Genomic DNA, 25,016 nt, shown 5'->3' with positions numbered 1-25,016 from the left:
GAAAAGAAAGGAAAATAGTGGAACATTGCAGTGTAACTGAAAGATTAATGCATCTGAATGGACTTAGAGGGAGTTTGAGAGTGGAGAGGAATGCATGGATAACACCTGGTAATAGCTGTCTCCTTTTTTATCATGAGGGAGCTCCAGATTAAGTACCACAGTTTACTTCTATTGTGGCAGTATGACATAGGGAGGAAGGCAGTCTCTTATAACCAGGTGCCAACTTGTTTAGTGTTTAAAAAGTTAAAACTAACACCTGTTAGTATAATGTGCTTCTGCCATGACACTCCACTCAATAATTGAGCAGTTACAATATGCACCATCTTCAGTTTGATGTAGCCCCCCATGTAGGGTGCTGTGAGGGGGAATTTGTGAAAGTGGGAGAGTTTGAGCAGAGCTGAACAGAGACAGAGGGAGTGTTTCCTTTTCTATACACATTTTGAGTATTAAGTGCAGCTCCCTGGTGTTGTTTTGGATTGAGTGCGCCCTATTTTGATTTTGTTCAATCTGTGTGAATGTGAGGGAGGGATACAGATATTTTTTCACTCTGGCTACTAAGTGTTGTGTAACTGCAAGCCTTGGATATGCAATTTAAGATAATTGTAAATCAAATAATTTAAAAAAATAAATCCAACATTGTACTGGGCCCTCTATGGGGACTATACCTTTTTATCACACTAATAGGCATCTGAAAAATTTTAAGCCTCCTTGCTCTTCACCCCTACTCCCTTTTCAGTCCTCTGAAACTTATCTCTGGTTGTTGGAAAAGAGAGACTTCTCATTCTCTTCCCTCCACTCAGGAGCTTCTTGACAGTTGTGCATTTGGAGCTTTCTGCTATGATGCTCCTTTCCTAATCCCTTGGCTGGATAGGAAAATCTCTCTCTCTCTCTCTGTTTCTTTTGGTCCTCCCATGTGAATAGCTTCAGTGTTTGCCTCTCCTATGGGTCATAGGTTTCCTAGACAGTAGCAAAATGAAATTGACATGATTCTTCTCAGCTTCACTGCTGATCACAGGTTTCTTAATAGCACCAGTGACACTAAAAGGAGTCTTGCTAATTTCACCCTGCTTCTGTTTGACAAAGCTAAAGCAGCTGAAGACACTAGTGTTGTTTGCAGAATCAGGAACACATCAGTGTGTCGGCTCAGGTACAAAAAGATCTTGATTTTGAAGGTTAAAAATACATATATTTAAATATGATAGCTAGCATTGTGCAAAAATTGACATGCCTTCTTGTCAGGGAAAATTCTCTTAGTTGCTGCTGGCAATTGGATTTGTCAGTCTCATGCAGAGGCTTTGATGTTAAAATTGTTTGTAGTATCTTAATGCTGTATTTTCCTACTTTAAAACATGGACTGCTTTAGAATTTCTGGACTTTTGCATACTTGTTCAAAGAATACTTTAACAGCGGGGACAGCAGAATAAATTAGATTTGGAGTTCTTCAGCCGCGTTGTTCTTAGTAGTTGGCAAAAAAGCTTTCAGTTAAAACTTCTTAATTTCAAAACATGAATTCCTGGTCTGATTACACCCAAATTTTATAAATACTACCAAGACTTTTCTGGCAGAAGTAATTATGAGAACCTTGAGCCAAATCAGTTTAGTTGTGGGTAAAGTGACCTTTCAGTAGAAAGCTTGTCACAACATTGACTATGGACTGTCTCACCATAATTAAAAATTAGTTTCTTAGCTGCACTTGGAAAAGCAAACTAAAGCACAGTTTATTATCAGAAAAATACATGTAATTTTAATTAACTGATTATTTCATTGTGTATGTTTAATGATTGTTTGAGTGTGCCTGTGTATCTTAATGAAATACTGCATTACTGTAAAACTCTGGCTTTCTTCTGGAACAGAAAATTGAATTTATATTGTTTCCAAATGGAAATGTTCTCTTTCGCATGACACTAACAATTTGGCTAATTGTTATTCACCATTCAGGTATTAAATTTTACGGGATGCCAGTTCCACGAATAGTGGTGACACTTTTTAAAAATTAATTTGTAACAAATTGGCAGGGTAGGGCAGCGGGAATCTCCCTTTATTTGGATCTAACCTATGAAAATATTAATCTTTTTAGGTAACCAATTAGTTGCAATTGGAATTTGTTTCCAGAGTTAGGTCCTCTCTTCCTTATTCTTCAGTCATGCCTGGAGAGCTGATCAGTTGGCTTTATGTACAATAAAAGTTAGAATGTCTCCAGTGATGGAACTGTGTCAAGGGACATCATCTAGAATCACTCTGTTCAGTGAATTTCAATGAAATTTATGGAATTTTAACAAATAAATGCACCATGAAACACAATAAAATTCCATTAAAGCATATCAACATGCCTCATACCCAAGATCACCTACATCAGGGGTGGCCAACCTGCGCCTGAGAAGGAGCCACACTTTACCAATGTACATTGCTAAAGAGCCACAGTAATACATCAGCAGCCCCCGTCATCTCCCCCCTGCACCTGCCAGCAGCCCCACTGATCAGCGCCTCCTCCTCCCTCCCACAGTGGGCAGGAGACTCTGAGGGGGAGTAGGAGGAGCGAGGGCATAGTAGGCTCAGGGGAGGGGGTGGGAAGGGGTGAAGTGGGGACAGGGCCTGTGGCAGAGCCAGGAGTGGAGCAGTGAGCGCCCCCCCGGCACACTGGCAGGTTGGCGCCTGTAGCTCCAGCCCTATACAAGGAGCTGCATATTACCCTCAGAAGAGCCGCATGCGGCTCTGGGGCCACAGATTGGCCACCCCTGACCTACTTCCTAACAAATTGCATTTTCACATGTTGTGGAAATATGGAAGAAAGATTTTTTTCAAAGGATTTTATTGTTTCAGCATTATGGGAAGAGCTGTTGGCTGAATAATATAAACAGTTAATAGTTCTCAAACCTGTTTAATATTTATTGCTACAAACTCTAAACATCATTATAATTTTAATTGTAGCCATTAACTTCTGGATGGTCGCCAAGAACTTATCTTTTCCTATTATTTTAAGTTAAGTATAGCCATGGTGGCTTATACCATTAATGCTAGGCATACAGGGGAAGTGTAAAACTTCCACTGTGGGAACTTCATACCAATTCACCTCAGCCTCTGCAGTTCACATAGCAAATTCCTGGCAAGTTATCAGTTACATCTAATATTCATGTGTGTTAAAATCAACAACACTTCTCTCAAATGTGTATCATAATTCTACCTAAGATCTTTAAGGTTATTTCACTGTCTCACAATGTCTCTGTCCATCCCTCTTACCGCACTATTTGGAGAGAGAGACCAGTCTTTATGCATGTGACCTTCTGTCTAAGCTGTTACTTAATCCTGGCTCTGTGTCCCCTTAGGTCAGGGATCAGGTTTTCTCTCTGCGGCACCCTCAGTAGCTGATCCACGTTATAGTTCCAGGATCCGTTTCTTTTAGGCTTAAATGGTTACTAAAATATTCTTTCATTTTACAGAAATAGAGAGAAAAATCATCAAATAACAATGTGCTAACAATGACTACTATGGAAAACAGTATTAGTCTGACCTTAAATTTAGCTACAGAACATTGAAATCTTCCATACAGGATAACCCTCTTTCAGCCAAAGCCGTGTGTTTCTGCCTGTCAGTTTGATATCCAGACATAGGTTTAGAGAGGTCTGTCTGTCCTAATGTAACTGGAGACGCTGTTGATTTTTGCCGCTCAAGTCTTAATTTGTGTTTGACAGCCCTGGATGTAATGTTAAACAATTTAAAAAAATAATTACGATTAATTTCACAATTAAAAAAATTAATGGCGATTAATCACACTGTTAATAATAGAATGCCATTTATTTAAATATTTTGGGATGTTTTCTGTATTTTCAATTATATTGATTTAAATTACAAGACAGAATACAAAGTGTACAGTGCTCACTTTATATTTATTTCTGATTTCAAATATTCGCATTGTAAAAAACAAAATAAATAGTATTTTTCAATTCACCTAATTCAAGTACTGTAGTGCAATCTATTTATCATGAAAGTTGAACTTACAAATGTAAAATTATGTACAAAAAATTACTTCATTCAAATATAAAACAATGCGAAACTTTAGCACCCACTCAGTCCTATTTCTTGTTCAGCCAATCGCTCAGACAAACAAGGTTGTTTACATTTGCAGGAGATAAAGTTGCCCGCTTCTTGTTTACAGTGTCACCTGAAAGTGAGAACAGGCATTCATATGGCCCTGTTGTAGCCAGCATCACAAGATATTTACATGCCAGATGTGCTGAAGATTCATATGTCCCTTCATGTTTCAACCACCATTCCAGAGGACATGCGTCCATGCTGATGACAGGTTCTGCTCGATAACAGTCTAAAGCAGTGCGGACCAATGCATGTTTGTTTTCATCATCTGAGTCAGATGCCACCAGCAGAAGGTTGATTTTCTTTTTTGGTGGTTTGGGTTCTGTAGTTTCTGCACTGGAGTGTTGCTCTTTTAAGACTTTTGAAAGCATGGTGCACACCTCACCCCTCTCAAATTTTGGAAGGCACTTCAGATTCTTAAACCCTGGGTTGAGTGCTGTAGCTATCTTTAGAAATCACACATTGGTACCTTCTTTGCATTTTGTCAAATCTGCAGCAAAAGTGTTCTTAAAATGAACAACGTGTGCTGTGTCATCATCCGAGACTACTGTAACATGAGATCTATGGCAGAATGTGGGTAAAATACTGCCAGAGACATACAGTTCTCCTCCAAGGAGTTCAGTCACAAATTTAATTAATGCATTTTTTTTTTAGTGAGCGTCATCAGCATGGAAACATGTCCTCTGAAGCATGAAGGGGCATACAAAGGTTTAGCATATCTGGCACATAAATACCTTGCTATGCCAGCTCCAAAAGTCCCATGTGAATGCCTGTTCTCACTTTCTGGTGGCATTGTAAATAAGAAGTGGGCAGTATTATCTCCTGTAAATTTAAAAGCAGCAAAGAATCCTGTGGCACCTTATAGACTAACAGACGTTTTGGAGCATGAGCTTTCGTGGGTGAATACCCACTTCCTCAGATGCATGTCATGCATCTGAGGAAGTGGGTATTCACCCACGAAAGCTCATGCTCCAAAACGTCTGTTAGTCTATAAGGTGCCACAGGATTCTTTGCTGCTTTTACAGATCCAGACTAACACGGCTACCCTCTGATACTTGTAAATTTAAACAAACTTGTTTGTCTGAGCAATTGCCTGAACAAGAAGTAGGACTGAGTGGACTTGTGGGTGCTGAAGTTTTGCATTGTTTTGTTTTTGAGTGTAGTTATGTAACACAAAAAAAATCAACATTTGTAAGTTCAACTTTCACGATAAAAAGGTTGCACTACAGTACCTGTATGAGGTGAATTGAAAAATATGGTTTCTTTTCTCATTTTACAGTGCAAATATTTGTAATAAAAAATAATATCGAGTAAGTAGTGTATACTTTGTATTCTGTGTTGTAACTAAAATCTAAAAAAAATTCAGTTGGTATTCTGTTGTTTAACAGTGTGATTAATACTGCGATTAATCGTGGTTGATGTTTTTTAGTTAATCGCGTGAGTTAACTGCGATTAATCGACAGCCCTAATACCTTTTTGGTCTGGGAGGTGATGTAACTTCTTCTGCAGTGTTTTTTGACTTATTTTTCTAAATATGCAGGGCTTGAAAGCTTTATTAGACATCTACCAGAGGGAGCGCTCAAAGATACATGTGAAAGATAGGGAGGGAGACCAGAGCTCCACTAGCGAATTCCAAGGGCAGTGTTCTGGTGAGATTCCTATCTCACTGCCACCAGCTGCTGGGAAGGAGACAGTGTTGGGTTTTCTGCTTTGGTGGTATCTCTGGATCCTGTTTTGTATTGGTATCTGGCTAGTAGATGTCATATAAACTTGAAGCTCCACCTTTCTGAGCTTTCAGTTTCTTCTTATCCCTTCCCCAGTTTCTGTTTTTGGGATCATCCTCCCTAGTGTGCAACTCCAGAGGAACAGTAGAGGCAGGCATGGAATTTTCCTAGAGAGTGTCCTGAAATTGACCCAATACTGAGTTTCAGTTTTTATGACTTGTAACCATTTATATTCTAATATCAGCACAATAATTATGTTCCTACCACCTACAAAATACTTTGTATTATAAATACAAGTGGTATGCAGTTTTGGTTTTTGCAGCAAAATGTTTCAGTGTTTATTATTTAAATTTTTTTTTTCCACTGAAAACACTGACTATTTTGGGATAGATTTGTATCACATAGAGGACTACTTTTGTTTTGTTTTTCTTTCAGGGTTTTCCCTTGAGCACTGCTGGAGGATACTTTGTTTAAAAATGCTTACTAGTCTGGGGTTAACAAAGAGCTGCATAAATGACATAAACTAAGGAAGTCTTGGGGGGATCATCTTGGTAAGTAAAAGAGTATGTGTGGCTTTTGGAGGTCTCCTGTTTTCCATTCTTAAAAAAACAACAACCTCTTTTCAACTCAATGGCCCTTGGTCACAGTGACTTCATTTTTGAAGTGGACGTCAGGAATGTGATCTCTCTGGAGCTGCTTTTTCAGTCTGCCACATAGGGTTACTAGTGATTAAAGTGAAGTATGTACCTGTATACCCCTCTTTCAGTCAGAAGGGTTGTGCTGCTTGCATGATGTTCCCAGTCCCTGTTGCCATGGGGAGCAAAGGTTAGAGCTCAGTAAGTAACAGTTTATGTAGATTACCGAAACGAAACACTCATTAACATTTTTTCCTAAAGTGAAATCTAGTATATATTTGAATTTATTTCTTTTCAGGGATTTTTATGCATTATAACATTGGTTCCTCATCACCTCTGCTTTCTGTGCATGCAATGTTAATGCACAGCAGACTGCAGTTTGCTTTTTCAAAGTTTTTACAGGACTTGTGCCAAAAATGATGCAATATGGCAAAAGTTTTAATAGATTAGGTGTTTTATAACACTGTGGATAGATGCCTGGAATAAAGTTGTACAATGTGGTCATGGACACTCAGTGCTATGGACCTCTGTTGTCTAAGTGTTATGATGGTGGTGTGTTTTGTAGACTTAGGTAGTGAGGGTGGGGCTCAGGAAGGAACTTGGGCATTACAATGCTGAGTATCACAGCGCGTAACTTATACAACTTTTAGGTGTCTAGAGTATAATAGGAACAACAGTGCAATCCACAAAATCTGAGTTAGGCACCTAGGCTTCCTATGCAATGAAAGGAGAGAGAGAAAGGCATTTTAGAATGTAATCCAAAAAAGTCAGTTTACAGGGTGGTGAGCCGCCTAAGCTAGCCAATGGGAGGTACTGACAATGGGGTTTGTGCTAAGCCCCCTCCCTCTCTCAGATGTAGGCAACTCCCTGCTGTCAGGCTTCCATGCTTATCTCTCTTTAGCAATCCACAAGTGGGAACCCCTCTCCTGGAATCAGGCAGCTTAGGGGCCTAAATAGTTTCTTGCAGGAATGAGATAGGCGCCTACCTCAATCCACAGAAATCCTCCAGAAGAGGAGGAGGAAGTGGTGGTGGCGGCACCCACTTTCTAACTTTTTAGGCCAGTGGCTAGAGCACCCACCTGGGATATCTGAGACCCAGGATCAAGTCTCCCCTCCCTGCTGGGGGAGAAAATTGAACAGGGGTCTCCTACCGCTCAAGAGAGTATTCTAACTACTGAGCTGTGAAATACTCTGATGTGGGGCTCCCTCAATCTCTCCTGTTGGTTCCACTGTGGATAAATAATGAAAGAGTGATTGGAGGAAGAGGAGTGGACCCTGGGTCTCCTACCTCCCACATGGGTGCCCTAATCACTGGACTACAGCCTCTGGCCCACATTTATCCTCAGTGGAACAGTCATGTTCTTTCTCTTTCCAACAGGATTACATTAATGCAAACCAGGTACCTTTTACTTTGTGTGAGTAGTGTCCACATGCGGCAGTTAGCGCACAACCCTTTAGTGCCCTCTGCAACTCACACCCCATAGTCCGCACTGTGGTACAATGTAGATGTAGTTTTAGAACACAACCCAAATGTAAAGAAAAGCTCAAAACGCCCATTCAGCATGATCAAAGGCTTTCATTGTCAAGTGAAACAATGCCTGTGATCCTTTCAGATTTAGTAAACTATATTATATTAGCACCTGTGAAGGGTTATGTCTACTGTGCTTCTAATTTTAACTAGGGCTTTCGATTAATTGCAGTTAACTCTTGCGAGTAACTCAAAAAAATTAATCGTGATAAAAAAATTAATTGCTATTAATCGCAGTTTTAATCACACTGTTAAACGATAGTATACCAATTGAAATTTATTAGATATTTTGGATGTTTTTCTACATTTTCAAATATATTGATTTCAGTTACAACACAGAATATGGACTGTACACTGCTCACTCTATATTATTTTTTATTATAAATATTTGCACTGTAAAATGATAAACAAAAGAAACAGTATTTTTCAATTCACCTCCTATACGTACTGTAGTTCAGTCTCTTTATCATGAAGTTGAACTTACATATGTTGACTTTTTGTGTGGTGTTACATAACTACACTCAAAAACAAAACAATGCAAAACTTTCAGCACCCACAAGTCCACTCAGTCCTACTTCTTGTTCAGCCAATCGCTCAGACAAACAAGTTTGTTTACATTTATGGGAAATAATACTGCTCAATGTCACCAGAAAGTGAGAACAGACATTCACATGGGACTTTTGGAGCTGGCATTGCTAGGTATTTATGTGCCAGATATGCTAAACATTCATATGCCCCTTCATGCTTTGGTCACCATTCCAGAGGACATGCTTCCATGCTGATAATGCTTTTTTTTTTTTTTTTTTTTTTTAAGTGTTAATTAAATTTGTGATTGAACTCTTTTGGGGAGAATTGTACATCTCCGGCTGTGTTTTACCCACATTCTGCCATATAGTTCATGTTATAGCAGTCTCAGGTGATGACTGAGGACATGTTCATTTTAAGAACACTTTTGCTGCAAATTTGACAAATGCGAAGAAGGTACCAATGTGAGATTTCTAAAGATAGCTGCAGCACTTGACCCAAGTTTAAGAATCTGAAATGCCTTCCAAAATCTAAGAGGGATGAGGTGTACAGTATGCTTTTAGAAGTCTTAAAAGAGCAGCACTCTCATGTGTAAACTATAGAACCTGAATCATCAAAAAAGAAAATCAACCTTCTGCTGGTGGCATCTGACTCAGATGATGAAAATGAACATGCGTCGGTCCGCATTGCTTTGGATTGTTATTGAGCAGAACCTGTCGTCAGCATGGATGCATATCCTCTGGAGTGGTGGTTAAAGCATGAAGGGGCATATGACACTTTAGTGCATCTGGCATGTAAATATCTTGTGATGCCCGCTACAACAGTGCCATGAGAACACACGTTCTCACTTTCAGGTGACACTGTGAGCAAGAAACGGGCAGGATTATTTTCTGCAAATGTAAACAACCTTGTTTGTCTGAGCGATTGGCTGAACAAGAAGTAGAACTAAGTGGATTTGTAGGCTCTAAAGTTTTACATTGTTTTGTTTTTGAATGCAGGGTTTTTTTGTCCATAATTACATAATTCTACATTTGTAAGTTCAGTTTTCATGATAAAGAGATCGCACTACTGTATTTGTGTTAGGTGATTTGAAATACTATTTCTTTTGTTTTTTATAGTGCAAATATATGTAATAAAAATATAAAGTGAGCTCTCTACACTTTGTATTCTGTTATTATTGAAATAAAAATTTGAAAATGTAGAAAACATCCAAAAATATTTAAATGGTATTCTATTGTTGTTGTTGAACAGTGCAATTAATCACAATTAATTTTTTTAATCGCTTCACACCCCTAATTTTAACAAATCTTTAATAAATCATATTAAGATCAGGATGATGGATCAGGGCCACCGAGAGGGGGAGAACAAGTGGGGCAATTTGCCCCGGGCTCCGCAGGGGCCCCCAAGAGAATGGCTGAGGCTCCCATCCCGACCCCGCCCCTCTCCTGGAGCCTCAGCACATCCAGGAGATTCCCTGAACAGCTGCATCGTGTCTCCGGTGGGGCCTGAGCTCCGCCCTGCTCAGAGCCGTGTGGTAAGGGGGTGGAGCTGGGAGCCCAGGCCCTGCAGTCAGGGGACAGGGAATGGGGAGGTTGGATTGTGGGCTTTCCAGGGGTCTGTCAGGACTCAGCGGTGGGATGGATAGGGGTCAGGGCAGTTAGGGGACAGGGAGCAGGGGTGGGGTCCCGGGGTGGTGATGGGGGGGTCTCTGGGGGATGGTGAGGGGGCAAGGAGCAGGATGGGTTAGGGATTCTGAGGTGGTGGGCAGTTGGGGGGCAGGAAGTGGGTGGAGATCAGATAGGGGGCAGGGCCAGGCTGTTTGGGGAGGCACAGCCTTCCCTATTCTAAAGCTCATTCAGCAGTTTGAGGCTTGCAGAAGAGCAAGCTGTTAGCTTTTCCATTAGGTCTACCATCCCGTTCACTTCTCAAATGCCAAATTATAGTCTATATTTAATTTCAGTGCCAGAGAGAGATTCATGTCAGGGGAGGGTAGCTTCATTTAAAATTAGCCACTGGGGAAGAGATCACATGAGAAGAGCAATATCCTACACCACCTACCTCCTCCCCAACCCTACCAAGGGAGACCCCACCCCCTCCCCTGTATTCCCTGAGGCTTCAGAGGGCTTAATTCAGTGGTTCTCAAACTTTTGTCCTGGTGACCCCTTTCACATAGCAAACCTCTGAGTGTGACACCCCCCACTCCCTTATAAATTGAAAACACTTCTTTTATATATTTAACATTTTATTATACATGCTGGAGGCAAAGCAGGGTTTGAGGTGGAGGCTGACAGCTCACGACCCCCAGTAATAATCTCGTGACCCCCTGAGAGGTCCTGACCCCCAGTTTGAGAACCCCTGAGTTAATTTAATTTTAGCACCCTGTGTCCATTCACACACGTGCTATTTTGAGCATTTCAGTTTTCACAACATAGGCTCATCCCAGATTCTGGAACAAGCTCAAATGCTCAGTTCGTGGAGTATGTTCATAATCTATACTAAAGACAAACCCACAGTAACCGTCTCCAGTTTGTGAGGGACCCCATGGAGCCAGTCTCTAGGAAACAGATAAATGCATGGAGGTTAAGTCCATTGATGGCTATTAGCCAGGATGGGTAAGGAATGGTGTCCCTAGCCTCTGTTTGTCAGAGAGTGGAGATGGATGGCAGGAGAGAGATTACTTGATCATTATCTGTTAGGTTCACTCCCTCTGGGGCACTTGGCAATGGCCATTGTCGGTAGATAGGATACTGGGCTGGATGGACCTTTGGTTTGACCCAGTATGGCTGTTCTTATGTTCTAAGCTAAATGAACCCAAAGTTATGGAGACAGATATGCGTCAAGGAAGCCAGCAGAGTATCAGAAACCTGGAAGAATCTCTGACTGGATGGGCACAGGCGTTTGATCACAAGCTGAGGTGGTTCAAAAGTTTTGGATTTTTTTTAAGCAGAATTTTTTTTATTGTTTCTTTAAACAATCAAACACAGCAAGCAGCAAATATTTGGCCACACACTTCTGAAACCCCAAACCATATTCAGGTTTTGGCAGACTAATTTCAGCTTTTAAATTAAAAAAAAAAACACAACAAATTTTGAAGAAAAGCAGACATTATCCATGATTTTTTTTCTGCTTTTTAAAAACCCCTAGTTTTCGATCCAGAAAAGTTTTGACGGACAATATTTGTCCAACCCTTTTAATGATCTTTAGTGCATTTTAGTACTAGCTGATTCTGAGAAGCAGTGATACCTTGTAAAGAAGTTTTCTTAAAACTAGGTTTGTGCTGAGATGCGGAAGGTTTATTTTTCCCAGGGCCACCCATAGCGGGGGAGCAAGTGGGTCAGTTTGCCTGGGCCCTGCATGGGCCCTCACGAGAATATAGTATTGCAATTTTTTTTATGGAAGAGGCCCCCGAAATTGCTTTGCCCCAGGCCCCCTGAATCCTCTGGGCGGCCCTGTGATGGATTGCAATTTGAGCTGCAGCATTCTTCTGAATATTCTAATATCACAATTTAAAAGGGCCATGGGTCTGTTTGACCCACAGTCTGTGGAAGATTGCTGCTTCAGATATAATGGAAGAGACACAGGATTAAAAAGCTATTTAGAATAGAATGAGTTCTCTATGTTGTGCAATACTGACTGAACACCACCACACTTTGACTGCCACATCATTGTAATACCTCCAACACCTCTTCCTGTTTGTCTATTGAAAGAGATTTGCAAAGAAGAAACATGGGGAGTTTTGTCTTTATTTTATTTATTTGCTTCTTCATGAGTACTAAGAAGGCTTGAAAGTTGTTGTTGTTTTTTAGAACGCTTTCGTTTTTCTTTTTCTATCGCAATATCATGTCTGACTTTCCTGCTGGAGGTGAAGAGAAGGGTAGTGGGGCTTTCTCAAGTCTTAATTTAAGGCAGATGTACTGAATTCTAGAGATCTTTTCCCCCAGAAGTTTATTTGGGCATTTAGTCAGTTTAATAGGTGTAAAAAAAACAAAAACACACAATAAAACAAAAAATCACAGTTTTAAACAGTAACTAAAAATCTCTTCTCTTAATTGCTCAGGGTTTGGTTTTCTGACTCCTTTAATACTTGAGTTGTCATCCTACTGGTCCTCAGCATTTGATTGTCTGTCTATAGAGTCTTCCAGGAAGAATAGTATAAACAAGACCTGCATGTGTGTGCATATTGTAACACACGCACACACCTATATTGAAATAACATTAAGGTTGCAAAGTTAAGAAATGGTAGATCCACAGTTGCCTGTGCATTCTTAATTCAGTTCTCTTGTGAGTATGCATTATGATAAAGTCTTTAATTACATGATCATATAGCCCCCTGCCTCATACAGTGCATAGGATGGGCCTGCTCTGGGGATGATTCAAGGGTCTGTAGTGAAAGAGGATGTCGTCTTAAGGCCTCCTGCTTTGTTTGCTGCAGAAGCTGAAAGATGTGTAGCAAGTGAAGTAGGGGACTGCAGGAAGAGAGAGGATGGTCTCATGGTTCCAGCAGTTAAAAGTTGCTTTAGAGAACTGGATTCTATTCCTGCCTCTACCAAAGTTCCTATGTGATTCCAGTGAAAGCAGACTTTTCATTTTCTGAGTGCCTGACTTACACACACAGCTGCAATTGACGTCAATGGGAGCTGTTCTTTAACCATATATAATGCTGAGTATTTTGAAACGTCAGATCCTAATTGAGCGCTCAAAATTAGTTGACATTATGACATTTAGCACATGAAGACATTAATCATTCTGTTTTCAAAACAAGATTTCACTGAACACCGTCAATCCTGTGCGGTGCATGAGGCAGAGGTCCTACAGTGAAATTAGTATGCGATTATGTAATTAAAGATTGCATCTTAATGTATCCACACAAAGGGCGTGAACCAAGGTACAGTCTTAATTCTGGCAGTCCTAACTTCTGAGTGCTGGACTTTACAGCTTTAACAGTTTGTGTGTATTTTAAATATATCCATAATAAAGCGGAAGTCCAAGCTCATCTTATGTTTTTAGAAAGCTTTTCCAGATGGTGGTGGGTTTTTCTTTCATTTTTAAGGAAGGGGTCAACTCATTTCCTCCCCCCTCCTTTTTTTTGGGAGGGAGGGAGAGGAAGGAAATGACCTATGAGCTGTGCCCTGTGGTTTTCATGCAGGGTAAAGGACTGGACTGCTACCAAAAACTGATATATATCCTGACCTGAAGTCTGCAGTTCTGAGCTATAAAGGTTTTGATAGACGCTTCTGAATATTGTATTAACCTTGAAATTGTGTGTTCCTTACAATCCTGTCTATGTTAGGAAATTTCATCTGTTGCTGACAATGACTTTCAGGAATTGAGTCCTCTTAACTGGTCAAAGCACATTAGAAGAGTGTGATTTGTCAAGTGCTGTAATGTGCTGCATGGTAACTGCTCCATGTAGAACTTGTTGGCGTGATCTAGGTACCTTTTAGTTTGCGCCAACACGGTCTGTCGAGGACAGTCAGAGCTTAGCATATTAAATCAATTTACAAATCACACCCCTCTAATGAGCTTTACCTTGCCATTTAGACAAGCTCTTAGATGACTATTGTGACCTAACTGTATCCCAGTAGGGTTTATTGCTGGTGCTACAAATTCCACAAAATAAAAATATCAGGAACATTTAACAAGAATTAGTAGAATGTCAGCCATCCAAAACCAGGCATTAAGGACCCACATAGGTTCTAGTTCTGTCAGGAATCCGAAGATCTTTGCCAAATCCACATATGTATATTGTAGTTTTAAAAAAGGATGGTTCAAGTTTCACCTGTTCATAGATCAGCGTAGCTAGCCAAAGGGTCAGCTTTGTTGGGAAAGAAGATGATTGTGGACTTCCGTTCACTATGTCTTTTGCTATGAGTCCTGGGTAAAGGAGTACATATTGCATTTTGAAATCCTGAGATTGCCTTTGGCTTGGTTAAAACCTTGCCATTTCATTTTATCGCCATATTAAAAATATTGGAGAGCTTACTAACTATTTAGGGAATGTTTTAAAATTTTACAATTTCCTGGCACTGTCTAATCACAAGCATTTTGTCTGCAAAGTAATGCATAGGGGTCAATAGTAGGTGCTCTCCTTTTTCTGGTACTGGGATGACAGTGAATTGATTTTTAACTGGTTACCGTTACAGGTCAGCTTGAGTACTTCAAGTTCTGAAGAATTCTGTGAACCAACTCCCTTAAGTTTTCTCTGGCAGACCAACAATCCTGATATTATGATGGCTACGATTTTCAAGATCAGCTTGTTTGCCTTGCAGTTCTTGATATTGGGTCGCCTGGTGAGTTGTTTATTTTCTTGTTGGCAGCGTCTGTGTGCTTTCAATGGTGGCAGTGGAAAAGTTGGCTCCTTTATTCTGTCTGTGTTCTTTCTGACTTTAGCAGCCAGGGTTTCAAAGAGTTCTATAGCCTTCTCTGATTTGGCATGTATTGCTTTGATTTTTATAATTAGTCTTCTCCAAGGTGCCTTGAGCTGCTGAAAATTTCTGTTGACAAGGACACCTTGACACTCACACTTAACTCTTCTGCAATGGTTGCCTCTAGATTTTAATCCGTATTTGTTTTCTTTATCAGACTGGCTGGTCCCTCTCCAATAATGCTTTAGGAAAATCTTATTACAGGTATTAGCCATAATAGAAGTTTTTGAGGTCCAATATCAGTCAAAATTATAAAGCATACTGTTGGTGCTACATATGTAACTGCATAAAATTAAGAAAAGTTACATCCGAGTGCAAGGACCATTCTGTCTGTCTGCCATAACTGTTCCTGCCTGATTCATGTCTCCTCTTTAACGCTTTAAATATTTGTGGCGGGAGAGAGAAGGGAAAAAAACTGGAAGTATGCTGCCTTGGTAGGATACAGGTAGCAGCAATAGAACTATCTGTTGCTCAAAATGGTGTGTGGTAGTCTTGGTAGTCTCCATCATAACAAAATTTCCAAAACTTTTAGAACAAGGCATTTGTTATAAACTGTAAATAACATGTCTATAAAAAGGACAGCTGAGAAATACAAAATGGGAGAGAGGACTAGCAGACAATTCTTTTTGGACGCAGAGTACATATCACATTTGATTGACTTCCTGTACACAGAAAAGTAACATACAAAAAGCATGGTAATCATCTCAATTATTTGGAACTGCCAACTAGTTCTAAAAGTTTGTAAAAACTGGTCCAATTACAACAAACTTAAGGATTTTGGTGTGTGTGGTAGTCTTGGTGACGGCGCTACAGTGGAGTAGCAATGACTTCTCCAGCTGTGATGGGGGCCACCCGCTGTGATGGGGGCCATTGGCGGTCTTCTGAGTAGCTTCAGGGCTGCTGCCCTTCTCCCTCTCTTCCAGTTCTACTTTCTTTTAAAGAGACAAGGAGGGTGAAATAATCTTCTATTGGACCAACAGACTGTTACTGTTGTACCACAGCGACTGAGAGTCTTGTGGCACCTTATAAACTAACAAACGTATTGGAGCATACAGATTAGTCTGATCCAGACTAACACGGCTACTCCTCTGATATTGTACCACAGTATTTTAGAATAATCTGCACTGGGATCACTTGTAAGAAATGTAACACAGTAGCATTTTCCTGTCCTTGTTCCTCTAGAAAATAACTTCTAGTGCTCAGATTATGTATCATGATTTTGGTTTAGATGCCCAATTGTACCTATTTTACAGTGCATTATTATTCTTATTTATGTTTTTCCTTCAAAGCATCTACTTAACATCTGACTGGCTTGCATTGCTGGAAAATAGCCATGGTTTTGGATGATCTACCTAACTTAAAAGAAACCTACGCGTCCTTGCACTCCTCAACTATGGAAGACTTAGAGGTGGATTTTAACTCCAGACTGGAGGAAGATGACCTAAAACAGGATGGTACTCCTGAAGGTTCCACCATCTTTGTCGCTTTTAAAGGAAATGTAGATGACAAAGACTTTAAACAGAAACTGGGTATCATATTGAAGAATGTACCTGGTCTTTTACACATGGGTAATCCATTTTCTTGTCACTTTTCAACTTCTTTTTCCTTCTCTCTCTCTGACACAAATCATATTCTAAATTAAGGTACTTTAGACTGTAATAAATTATTGGGATTATTTTTTTTGGTAAAAAATTACAGTACTTTTCCTCTGGGCAGCGTAGAGCGAAAACATGTTCTGAAATTCTTTAGCTGCTTAATATCATTGTGATTGTATTATTAGTTCAGCATTTTTCCTACCACTTACTGAATTCCCCTATCCCACTGTCAATTCTTTAGTACTATTTTCACCAAAAGTTACATATATATTTGTTTTATAGTATTTTGGTCCATGTCCTATCTGCACCCACAGATTTTCTGAGATGCCCTGGAATTGTGTACACAGCTGAAAACTTCCTACAGCTTCCCTTTAATGTGGCTATTATTAAGACCAGCAAATTGGTCCATGATATGTGCTGTTTTTTCCCATTCCAGAGGGATATTGGATAATTATGTGTGTCTGGAAAACTGGTCAGGATCTTACACTATTTTTGTCAGTGATTTCTTATAGTCTTTTAAAATAGTTTTGAATGCATACTTTTTGCAGATACTAGGCTTACTATGACTTTTAAGGTTCTTTCCAGCTATTAGAGAACTTTAGTTCTCTAGAAAAGATCTGTATAAAGAATTTTACTCACTTTTTTGGGTTTGTCTAAAGAAGAAAGTTTTACAAGCTGTACCAGGTATAATTAAATTAAGCTGTAACCTAAATTTGTTTTTTAATGGTATGAATCCCTGTGTGGACATTCTTATTCCAATATAAGTGGATTTTTTGGTTTGGCTTAAACCTCTTCCCAAGCAACATAAAATAAATCAAATAAGGAGGCTATACCCATATAACTATAGCAGTTTAAACTAATGCTTTTTTTATACCAGTATTATTTTCCTATGAAGACAAGCCTTATTGTAAGAAGCTCTTTCTCCTAGATGCATTTCCCCTGTGCAATGTTTTTGGGCTACACCCTTTCAGATTCTCTGTGGGGGTAGACGCTCAGAAATCTGTCTCAGATTCTGTGGAAGGTTCTTTTTCCCACTCCACATGTTTGAATTAAGAATTGACCCCTCTATTCCATATAGTCAATTTTGTGTGTTTTGAGTATTGGACCATTTATGTTATGGGTCAGAGTTTTAAATATTTCCTGCATTATCATGGATCTCTTTCCACAGTGTAGAGTAATTAATAATTATAATGTAATTGGTCTACCTATTCTAGAGTGCCCAAAACAAATCCTTTTCACCTCATGTTAATCTCTTCTCCTTATTCTGTACCTTAGTCAGGAACTGATCCATCAACTTCAGTGAGAATTGGAAGTCTTTTCTTTGCCTTAGTAAGCACTAAGGTGGATCTATATTTAATTTGAGCAAATCTCACTCTGTTATAGCATATATTATAAACTGTGGCAATAGGTGCTTTAAAAACACAATTACAGATATAAAATTACATACATTAATGTTTCAATCATATGCACAATTAAATTGTCTTATATTTGTAAACTGGATTGAATAAAAGGATGAATCTACATAGTGAAATCAATTACCAGTGTTCATGGTGGAGTTGATGAACATTGTTCAGAGTCTAAAGAAGTGAAGGAATTGGTTTTAAAAATGCATAGTTCTATGTGAAACTAAAACTTTTAAAATTAATGTGAATGAGTGGCAAATTGTTTAAGGTGATTTTAGAACAAAATATAGCTTTGAAAGTATAGAGGTATGTAAACTGCATCTTTGTGAGACCTTTACAAGAACCTAAGATAAATAGTGTTTGAAGGGCAAGAAGGGAAAATGAATCACTAATAGCTAGGGATATTAAAACCAGTAATGAGATCGTTAATATGTCTTTTTAGAAGTACAAAATGAGACCCAGTAAGGCTGTTGCTAGGATAGAACATTAAGAACTATTGATGAAAGAAAAGGAAATGGCAGAAGATTTAGTTCTTTACATCAATGTGAAAAGAAGGATTAAATAATTTATCGTTGAGACAATGTGTGCGGGTACTAAAGAGCATAAACAGGACAATAGAGATTTCTTTCCGCTGTTACAGTAATCAATTGGCTAGGATACTGAGACACAAAGCACTTGGTAGTGATGGATTATTACATTCACCAGTGATATGTTGTTAAGGAATAAATAGTTAACAAATTTAGTAAGACTTTTTTTACTATGGGAAATATTAAGTGATTGGGAAACAGCAACCATAGGCCCAAATTGTAAAGAGACTTTCTTGAACAGGTTAAAAATTATAGATCTGTACATTTATATTAGGAATAATTTTTAGATGATTTTAATGTACTGCAGAGTGACATGTTTTGTACAAGTATAATTTAAATAAATGTATCCAGGATGATTTGCCTTTCACATATCTATTCTGGTTCCTACCTATTACTTTTCCAATAATTGATGATCTGTGTAGAGGGAACTGAATAGATTCAATGTAGCTAGCTTTCTGAAAAACCTGTTGGTTTTACATATGCTTGTTGTGTATGCTGTCTAAATATGGGTTGAATATAACAAAAAAGGTTAAGCAAGTTAGTTGAAGTTAAGGATGTGTATTCTTCATAGATGCTACTGATAAGTTTCAGAGCCCCATATATAGTGAAGACTATTACAGGAATGAAAAACTGACTCAGTCTGGAACTCAGCTTCTCCGTATAACCATTTATTTTGAATAGTTACACCCTTCCAAACCAGTCTACACAAAAAAAGTTTTAATTTTCATATAGCCTCTCTGAGTTACTTTGTTGGCCATGGTATACTGGGTTTCATCTGTTTGGTTCTCTATGAAGTTGACTTTTGGTATGGTTTGGCAGGTAGTATGATTACACAGCTGTATGGGAAAAATTCCCCATCTCCACATATTGTAATAACCATTGACAATCTTGGAAGCCAAATAGGTAGCTTGGTTTTCATCTTTGTTCTGCTATGCTATTACATTGTTTGAAAAATGACTTAATACTCCATTCTTTTTTTCTTTTAACTAAGAATCCAACAAGTTAAAATTGCAGAAGGTAGAACCCTGGAACAGTGTACGTGTTACATTTAATATACCCCGGGAAGCTGCAGAGCGGCTGCGAATTCTGGCTCAGAGTAACAACCAGCAGCTCCGTGACTTGGGAATTCTCTCTGTTCAGATTGAAGGTATGTCACACCTGCTGTTAAGAGGTACTAAAATTGTGGATGTGCTAAAACTGCAGTATTGATAAGAAGCAATTTTTGTGCTTGAGAATGAGCTTCACAGACATTCTGCAATTTCATAGTTTAGAGAAATGTCTTCTTTTGTTTTCTGAAGCTGTCCGTTTTTCCATAGCTGTATTGAAACAACACTTACTTTGTTCCTTCAGGAATAAGTTTACATATAATAGTTACTTGACTTTGAGGAGTTTGAAATTCTGTAGAAGGTTTTTCTGAATGTCATTACCAACATGTTACTAAGGGACTGTACACACTACCGCTTATGTCAGTATAATTTATGTTGCTCATGGGTGTGAATAAGCAATGTAAGTTACACCAACCTAAGTGCTGGTGTGGATAGTGCTGTCGACAGAAGAGCTTCTCCCACCAACGTAGGTACTGTGTCTTGTAGAGGTCATTTTATTATGTCGACGGGAGAGCTCTCCCCGTTGTCATAGAGCATCTTCACCAGATGTGGTACAGCGGCACAGCTGCATCGGTGCCACTGTAGTGCTTCTAATGTAGACTAGCCCTTAGCTTTTAAAAATAATGCATATTTTCATGCTGTTGTCTGAGACCTGAGGTGAAGCTTTCTTCTTAAAATCAGTGGCTTTCATAATTAAAATTACACCCCTGGATGATCCTACGAGAACAAGCCAAGGGCACAGCGTGCAAGGTTCAAACCCAGGGCATGTAGCTCTTCAGTCCTTTTGTCTCAGGATGCTCCCTTCTTCTCTTATTAAAGACCACAATTCAATGTTCAGTATATTGAGTGCATATTTGAAGAGCTGGCAAGAGTAGTGTGTGTTACATAATCACACTATATTCCAAAGTGCGTGCAGCAGGTCAAAATTTGACACCATCTTTAAATGCTGCTTTGTAGGTTGGTTCCTTTCTCTCCCTTGCCCTCCCATCCCATGCATATAATTTAACTTAATAGATTATGTATTACTTCCAGGTGAAGGTGCCATCAACTTGGCTTTAGGTCAAAATAGAAGTCAAGATGTCAGGATTAATGGGCCCATGGCAGCAGGCAATTCAATACGAATGGAGACAGGATTTTCCATCCAGGGTGGCCAAGGTAAGTTCAGTTTTGTTAAATTTAGTATTACATGTTGTTACATTTATTACTAAGTTTATCATGTAACCTCAGTGATCTTAGCAACAGTTGCTAGCAGAGTTGTAACTGCAATATGCATACCAGTTTCCCTGCTGTCAGAGTTCCATCCCATGTAAAATATTCAGTGTGTGAATACTTGTGTGTTGTTACTTCTCATGAGCATCCATGCTAGTAAATTTCAGGTGAATGTCCAGATTGTGAATACAAAAGGTGCATGATCACCGAAAAGTGAATTCATATTAAAATTAGCACAAATTCTCACAATAAATTTGTGCATTATTTAGCCAGTTTTACTTCTACCTTAGTATGGCTGTTTTTCTGTATATTAACATTGTTATAATAGAGAACTATTTCTCATCCAAGTTGTATGCTTAAACAAAACTGCATATATGCCATCCATTATCCTGTCATGCCTGTATAACTCATAAATTGTAGGAAGTCTGACTATTAAATAAGTTAAAGGAAAATTGTTCTGTAATAAAGTATTCTAAGAGTTGCCTTTTATTACAAAGCAAAGTAAATCATTTAAAAACAGTTAAAATAGGATTTAATATAACTTTTAAAAAAATTAACAAATGGGGAGCTTTTGTTGACCTTCACATGTACAGTCGATTAGGACAAGAGAAATGTAGCCATCCACTGGAATGAATGGAAAAGAAATTTACAAGTTGCAAATTATGGGTGGAAATCTGGTTAATTTAAGAGTAGTTAAATCACTGTAATTAACAAAAAATGTGAAATAGAATATTTATTACTTCCACTATGAAAATCTCTGAGGTTCATTTCCTAGGTCTTAATGTACTTCTCATTGAAAGTTAGAGTTCTTCTTCGAGAGATGTCCCTGTGGGTTCTCCACTCCAGGTGTTGGTGCGTCCCTGCGCCTTTGCTCGGAGATTTTTGCAGCAGTACTCATATTGGCGCAGAGCCTGCCCCCCTGCTCTGAGTATACCCTAATAGTACGCATGCGTGGCCGGTCTCCTCAGTTCCTTCTCTACCGTCCCCGGCCTGAGACAGAGCTCAGCAGACTCGCTAAGAACTTTCTTCCTCTCATAAAATTACCCTTCTAGTTAGTTAGTTTGTTGTTGGTTTGTTGTTGTTAGTAGTTAGTTACTTTTTTTTTTTTTTAAAGAAATCTTTGTTTCTGTCAGCTGTAGCTGCTTCTGACATGCCAGGCTCCCCTGGCTTTAAGCGCTGCTCTACCTGCAAGGAGCCTATCCCCCTGTCAGATGGGCACTCAAAATGTATAAAATGTTTTGGGGGACACCCACATCTCCCCAAAATGTGCACACTGCAGCAAACTTAGTTCCAGGGCACGGATGGACAGGGAGCTTAGACTAAAACTGCTCCTCCTTCAGAGATCCTTAGGATCAGCTTTAGACCCAGACACTGACTGCGGCTCTGCGACCCGCCACAGCTCCCCTGCCTCAAAGAAACACAAAAAAACTTCGAAAAGAGGGCACCTTCGGTTATCTATGAAGGAAACTCTGTGGGATAAGCAATCTCAGGGCAGGTCTACTTCCTCCCTCCCGCTGCTTCCACGCTTGAGTACATTTGACACGCTGGGCTCCTCCGTCACTGGATGAAACCCGCCTGCGGCAGCAGGTTGAAGTTCTGGGGCCGAGGCTTCAGGCTTCCTGTTGCCTGCCTTTCTTCTAGCATGGTTCAGCACCGCAACGGACGTGGGTGCCGACATATCAGGACCTGCCTGACCCCCCGCAGGCTGATATTGATCTCCCGGCACCGGCTCCGACACCCACTGAGCTGACCAGCAGTGAGTTAAGGCTCAAAACACTGATGCAAAGGAATTTTTCCTCTCAGCCGATTCCTCCTGCACAGCCTTCACCTCACACAGGAGCCTCAGCACTGCAATTTACTCAGTCAAGAGACCTCCTCGTGTCACCTATCCTGCAGTCACCCATACTGAATGCATACTTCTCGCCAATGGTTGACTCAGGGTCTGCACAGCCTTCCTCCAGTGATGAGGAAGCTGGACCGCAAGAGGATTTTTCACGCTATCAGGATTCCCATCCTCATACCCCAGTCAACAGAGGTAACAGAAAAATTACCTCATCCTACTCTCAAGATCCTGCCCCATGGTGTGTGTGAACCCCTGGATGGCACCACCTATGCCCTTCCCACCGCTGTGGCAATATTTGGCCCCATGGGCAGCGTATGCTCGAGAACACACTCGCTACTCTGCCTCGACCAGGCACAACACCTGCCTAGCACTGCCAGATGATGTACCTGCCACTGACACAAGACACCAGGCAGCATTGTCACAACTGCAGAATCAATCACATCCTGCTCCTGTTCCAGTAGACCCACTTCCACATCATCTTCGGATGACTTCTCACAATTTCAAGACCTCTTTAAAAGAGTTGCTAGTGAGTTGAGAATTAACTTGGAGAAGGTCCCAGAGCAAGAGCATGAGCTAACGGATATCCTACAGCCCTCTTCCTCTTCTAGGGTTGCATTATCAATCAATGCAGCCCTTTTAGAACCTGCTAAGGCCATCTGGCAGACCCTGCTACAAGCCTACCTACCTGTAAACGAGTAGATCGCAAGTACTTCATCCCTTCTAAGGGCTCTGAATTCCTTTTTGCCCATCCAGTGCCAAACTCGTTGGTAGTAAACTAAGCCAACCAAAGGACCAAACAGCAGTATTCCCACTCCATCCCATCCAACAAAGACAGTAAATGCTTGGACCTCTTTGGAGGTAAAGTATGTGCATCTTCAATGCTACAATTTCGTATTGCTAATTATACTGCAGTTCTCACAAAATATAACCACAAAAACTATAACAAGTTCATAAACTTTATTGAGGACATTCCAAATGAAAAGAAGAAACAATTCACAGCTTTAGTCTCTGAGGGACAAATCATATCACATACCGCTCTTCCAGCGGCCCTCGATGCAGCCAATACACCGCCACAGCAGTGGTCATGCACCGAGGTTCATGGCTCTCCTCTTCCTTTCCACGAGAGGTCCAGAGTACCATTGAAGATCTTCCCTTTGACGGTGACAAACTGTTTGCTCCTACCACGAATGATGTACTTCATTCAATGAAGGATTCAAGGGCAACCCTCAGGTCCTTAGGAATCCAAACCCCTACGACCAGAAGGCGACAATATAGATTTCAACCTTACCACTGTCCACACTACCCCACATATACACAGCACTTCCATAGATCACAGGAGCAACAACAACAGCAATGCCAGAGACCCAGATATTGGAGTAGTCGTCTCAATTCTTCGGTAATGCCTCAACCCCCTCCAACTAATAAGCCGATTTGAAGTTTTGGTCGAGGACCTAGAAAACAATGTTTCCACTTCAGCGCTTACATTCCATGTCCCTATTTTTGGACACCGCCTACGGCCATTCTCCCACCGATGGCAGAGCATTACCACCGACAAGTGGGTTATAGAGCTCATGACAATGGGCTACTCTATTCCCTTCCTCTCCTTGCCTCCCACCCATCCTTCCTGTCCCTCTTCAGGGACCCCTCTCATGAGCTACTACTCTTCCAAGAAGTACATCTCCTTCAGTTAGGAGCAGTGGAACTTGTGCCTGAACAACACAGAGGGAAGGGTTTTTATTCCCATTATTTCTTAATAGAAAAGAAAACTAGGGGATGGTGATCGATCCTCGATCTCAGGTGGCTCAGCAAATTTATCAAAAAGCAAAAGTTCAAGATGGTAACTCTCACCACCATAATCCCAGCGCTGGAGCAGGGTGATTGGTTTTCAGCCCTCGACCTATAGTACGCTTATTTTCATGTCACTATACATCCGGCCCATGGATGTTTCCTTCGTTTTACCCTCGGCTCGACACATTTTCAATACAAGGTTCTACCCTTCGGACGTTCCATCGCCCCCAGGGTTTTCTCCAAGCTCCTATCCGTAGTCACGGTCTACCTCAGGAAACAAGGGGTCATAATATTTCCTTATATCGATGATTGCCTCCCCAAAGTCTCGACGTTCGACAAAGCTCTCCGATTCATGCAACTCACCATCGATTTGTTTCCTATCTCTTGGCATACAAATAAACAAAAACAAATCCATATTATGTTCTACCCAGCACCTGGAGTTTATAGGAGCGGACCTCGATTCCCCAATGGGGTTGGCATTTCTCCCACCTGACCGATTCAACACTATAAAACTTCTGGCCACAAAACTTGGCAACAGTCCCCAGGTAACTGCCTGAGA

At 40.2% G+C, this 25,016-nt stretch overlaps 1 protein-coding gene across 2 annotated transcripts in view; it reads left to right on the top strand.

Moving 5' to 3' along the window:
- NCOA6 (nuclear receptor coactivator 6) overlaps nucleotides 1-25,016 on the top strand; it is a 73,808-nt gene that overhangs the window by 3,918 nt on the left and 44,874 nt on the right. For both annotated transcript variants that reach the window (XM_050917230.1, XM_050917229.1), the window contains exons 2-6: nucleotides 6,249-6,364; nucleotides 14,645-14,791; nucleotides 16,216-16,494; nucleotides 19,503-19,658; nucleotides 20,650-20,772. In XM_050917230.1, coding sequence (XP_050773187.1) covers nucleotides 16,260-16,494; nucleotides 19,503-19,658; nucleotides 20,650-20,772 — 514 coding nt within the window. In that variant the 5' untranslated portion in view covers nucleotides 6,249-6,364; nucleotides 14,645-14,791; nucleotides 16,216-16,259. The remainder of the gene's footprint in view (nucleotides 1-6,248; nucleotides 6,365-14,644; nucleotides 14,792-16,215; nucleotides 16,495-19,502; nucleotides 19,659-20,649; nucleotides 20,773-25,016) is intronic.

This window comes from Gopherus flavomarginatus, chromosome 11 (assembly GCF_025201925.1).
Source record: "Gopherus flavomarginatus isolate rGopFla2 chromosome 11, rGopFla2.mat.asm, whole genome shotgun sequence".
In the NCBI taxonomy this organism is placed as follows: Eukaryota; Metazoa; Chordata; order Testudines; family Testudinidae; genus Gopherus; species Gopherus flavomarginatus.
Note: the sequence above shows the minus strand (reverse complement) of the source record. Positions and strands in the feature narration are given on the sequence as shown.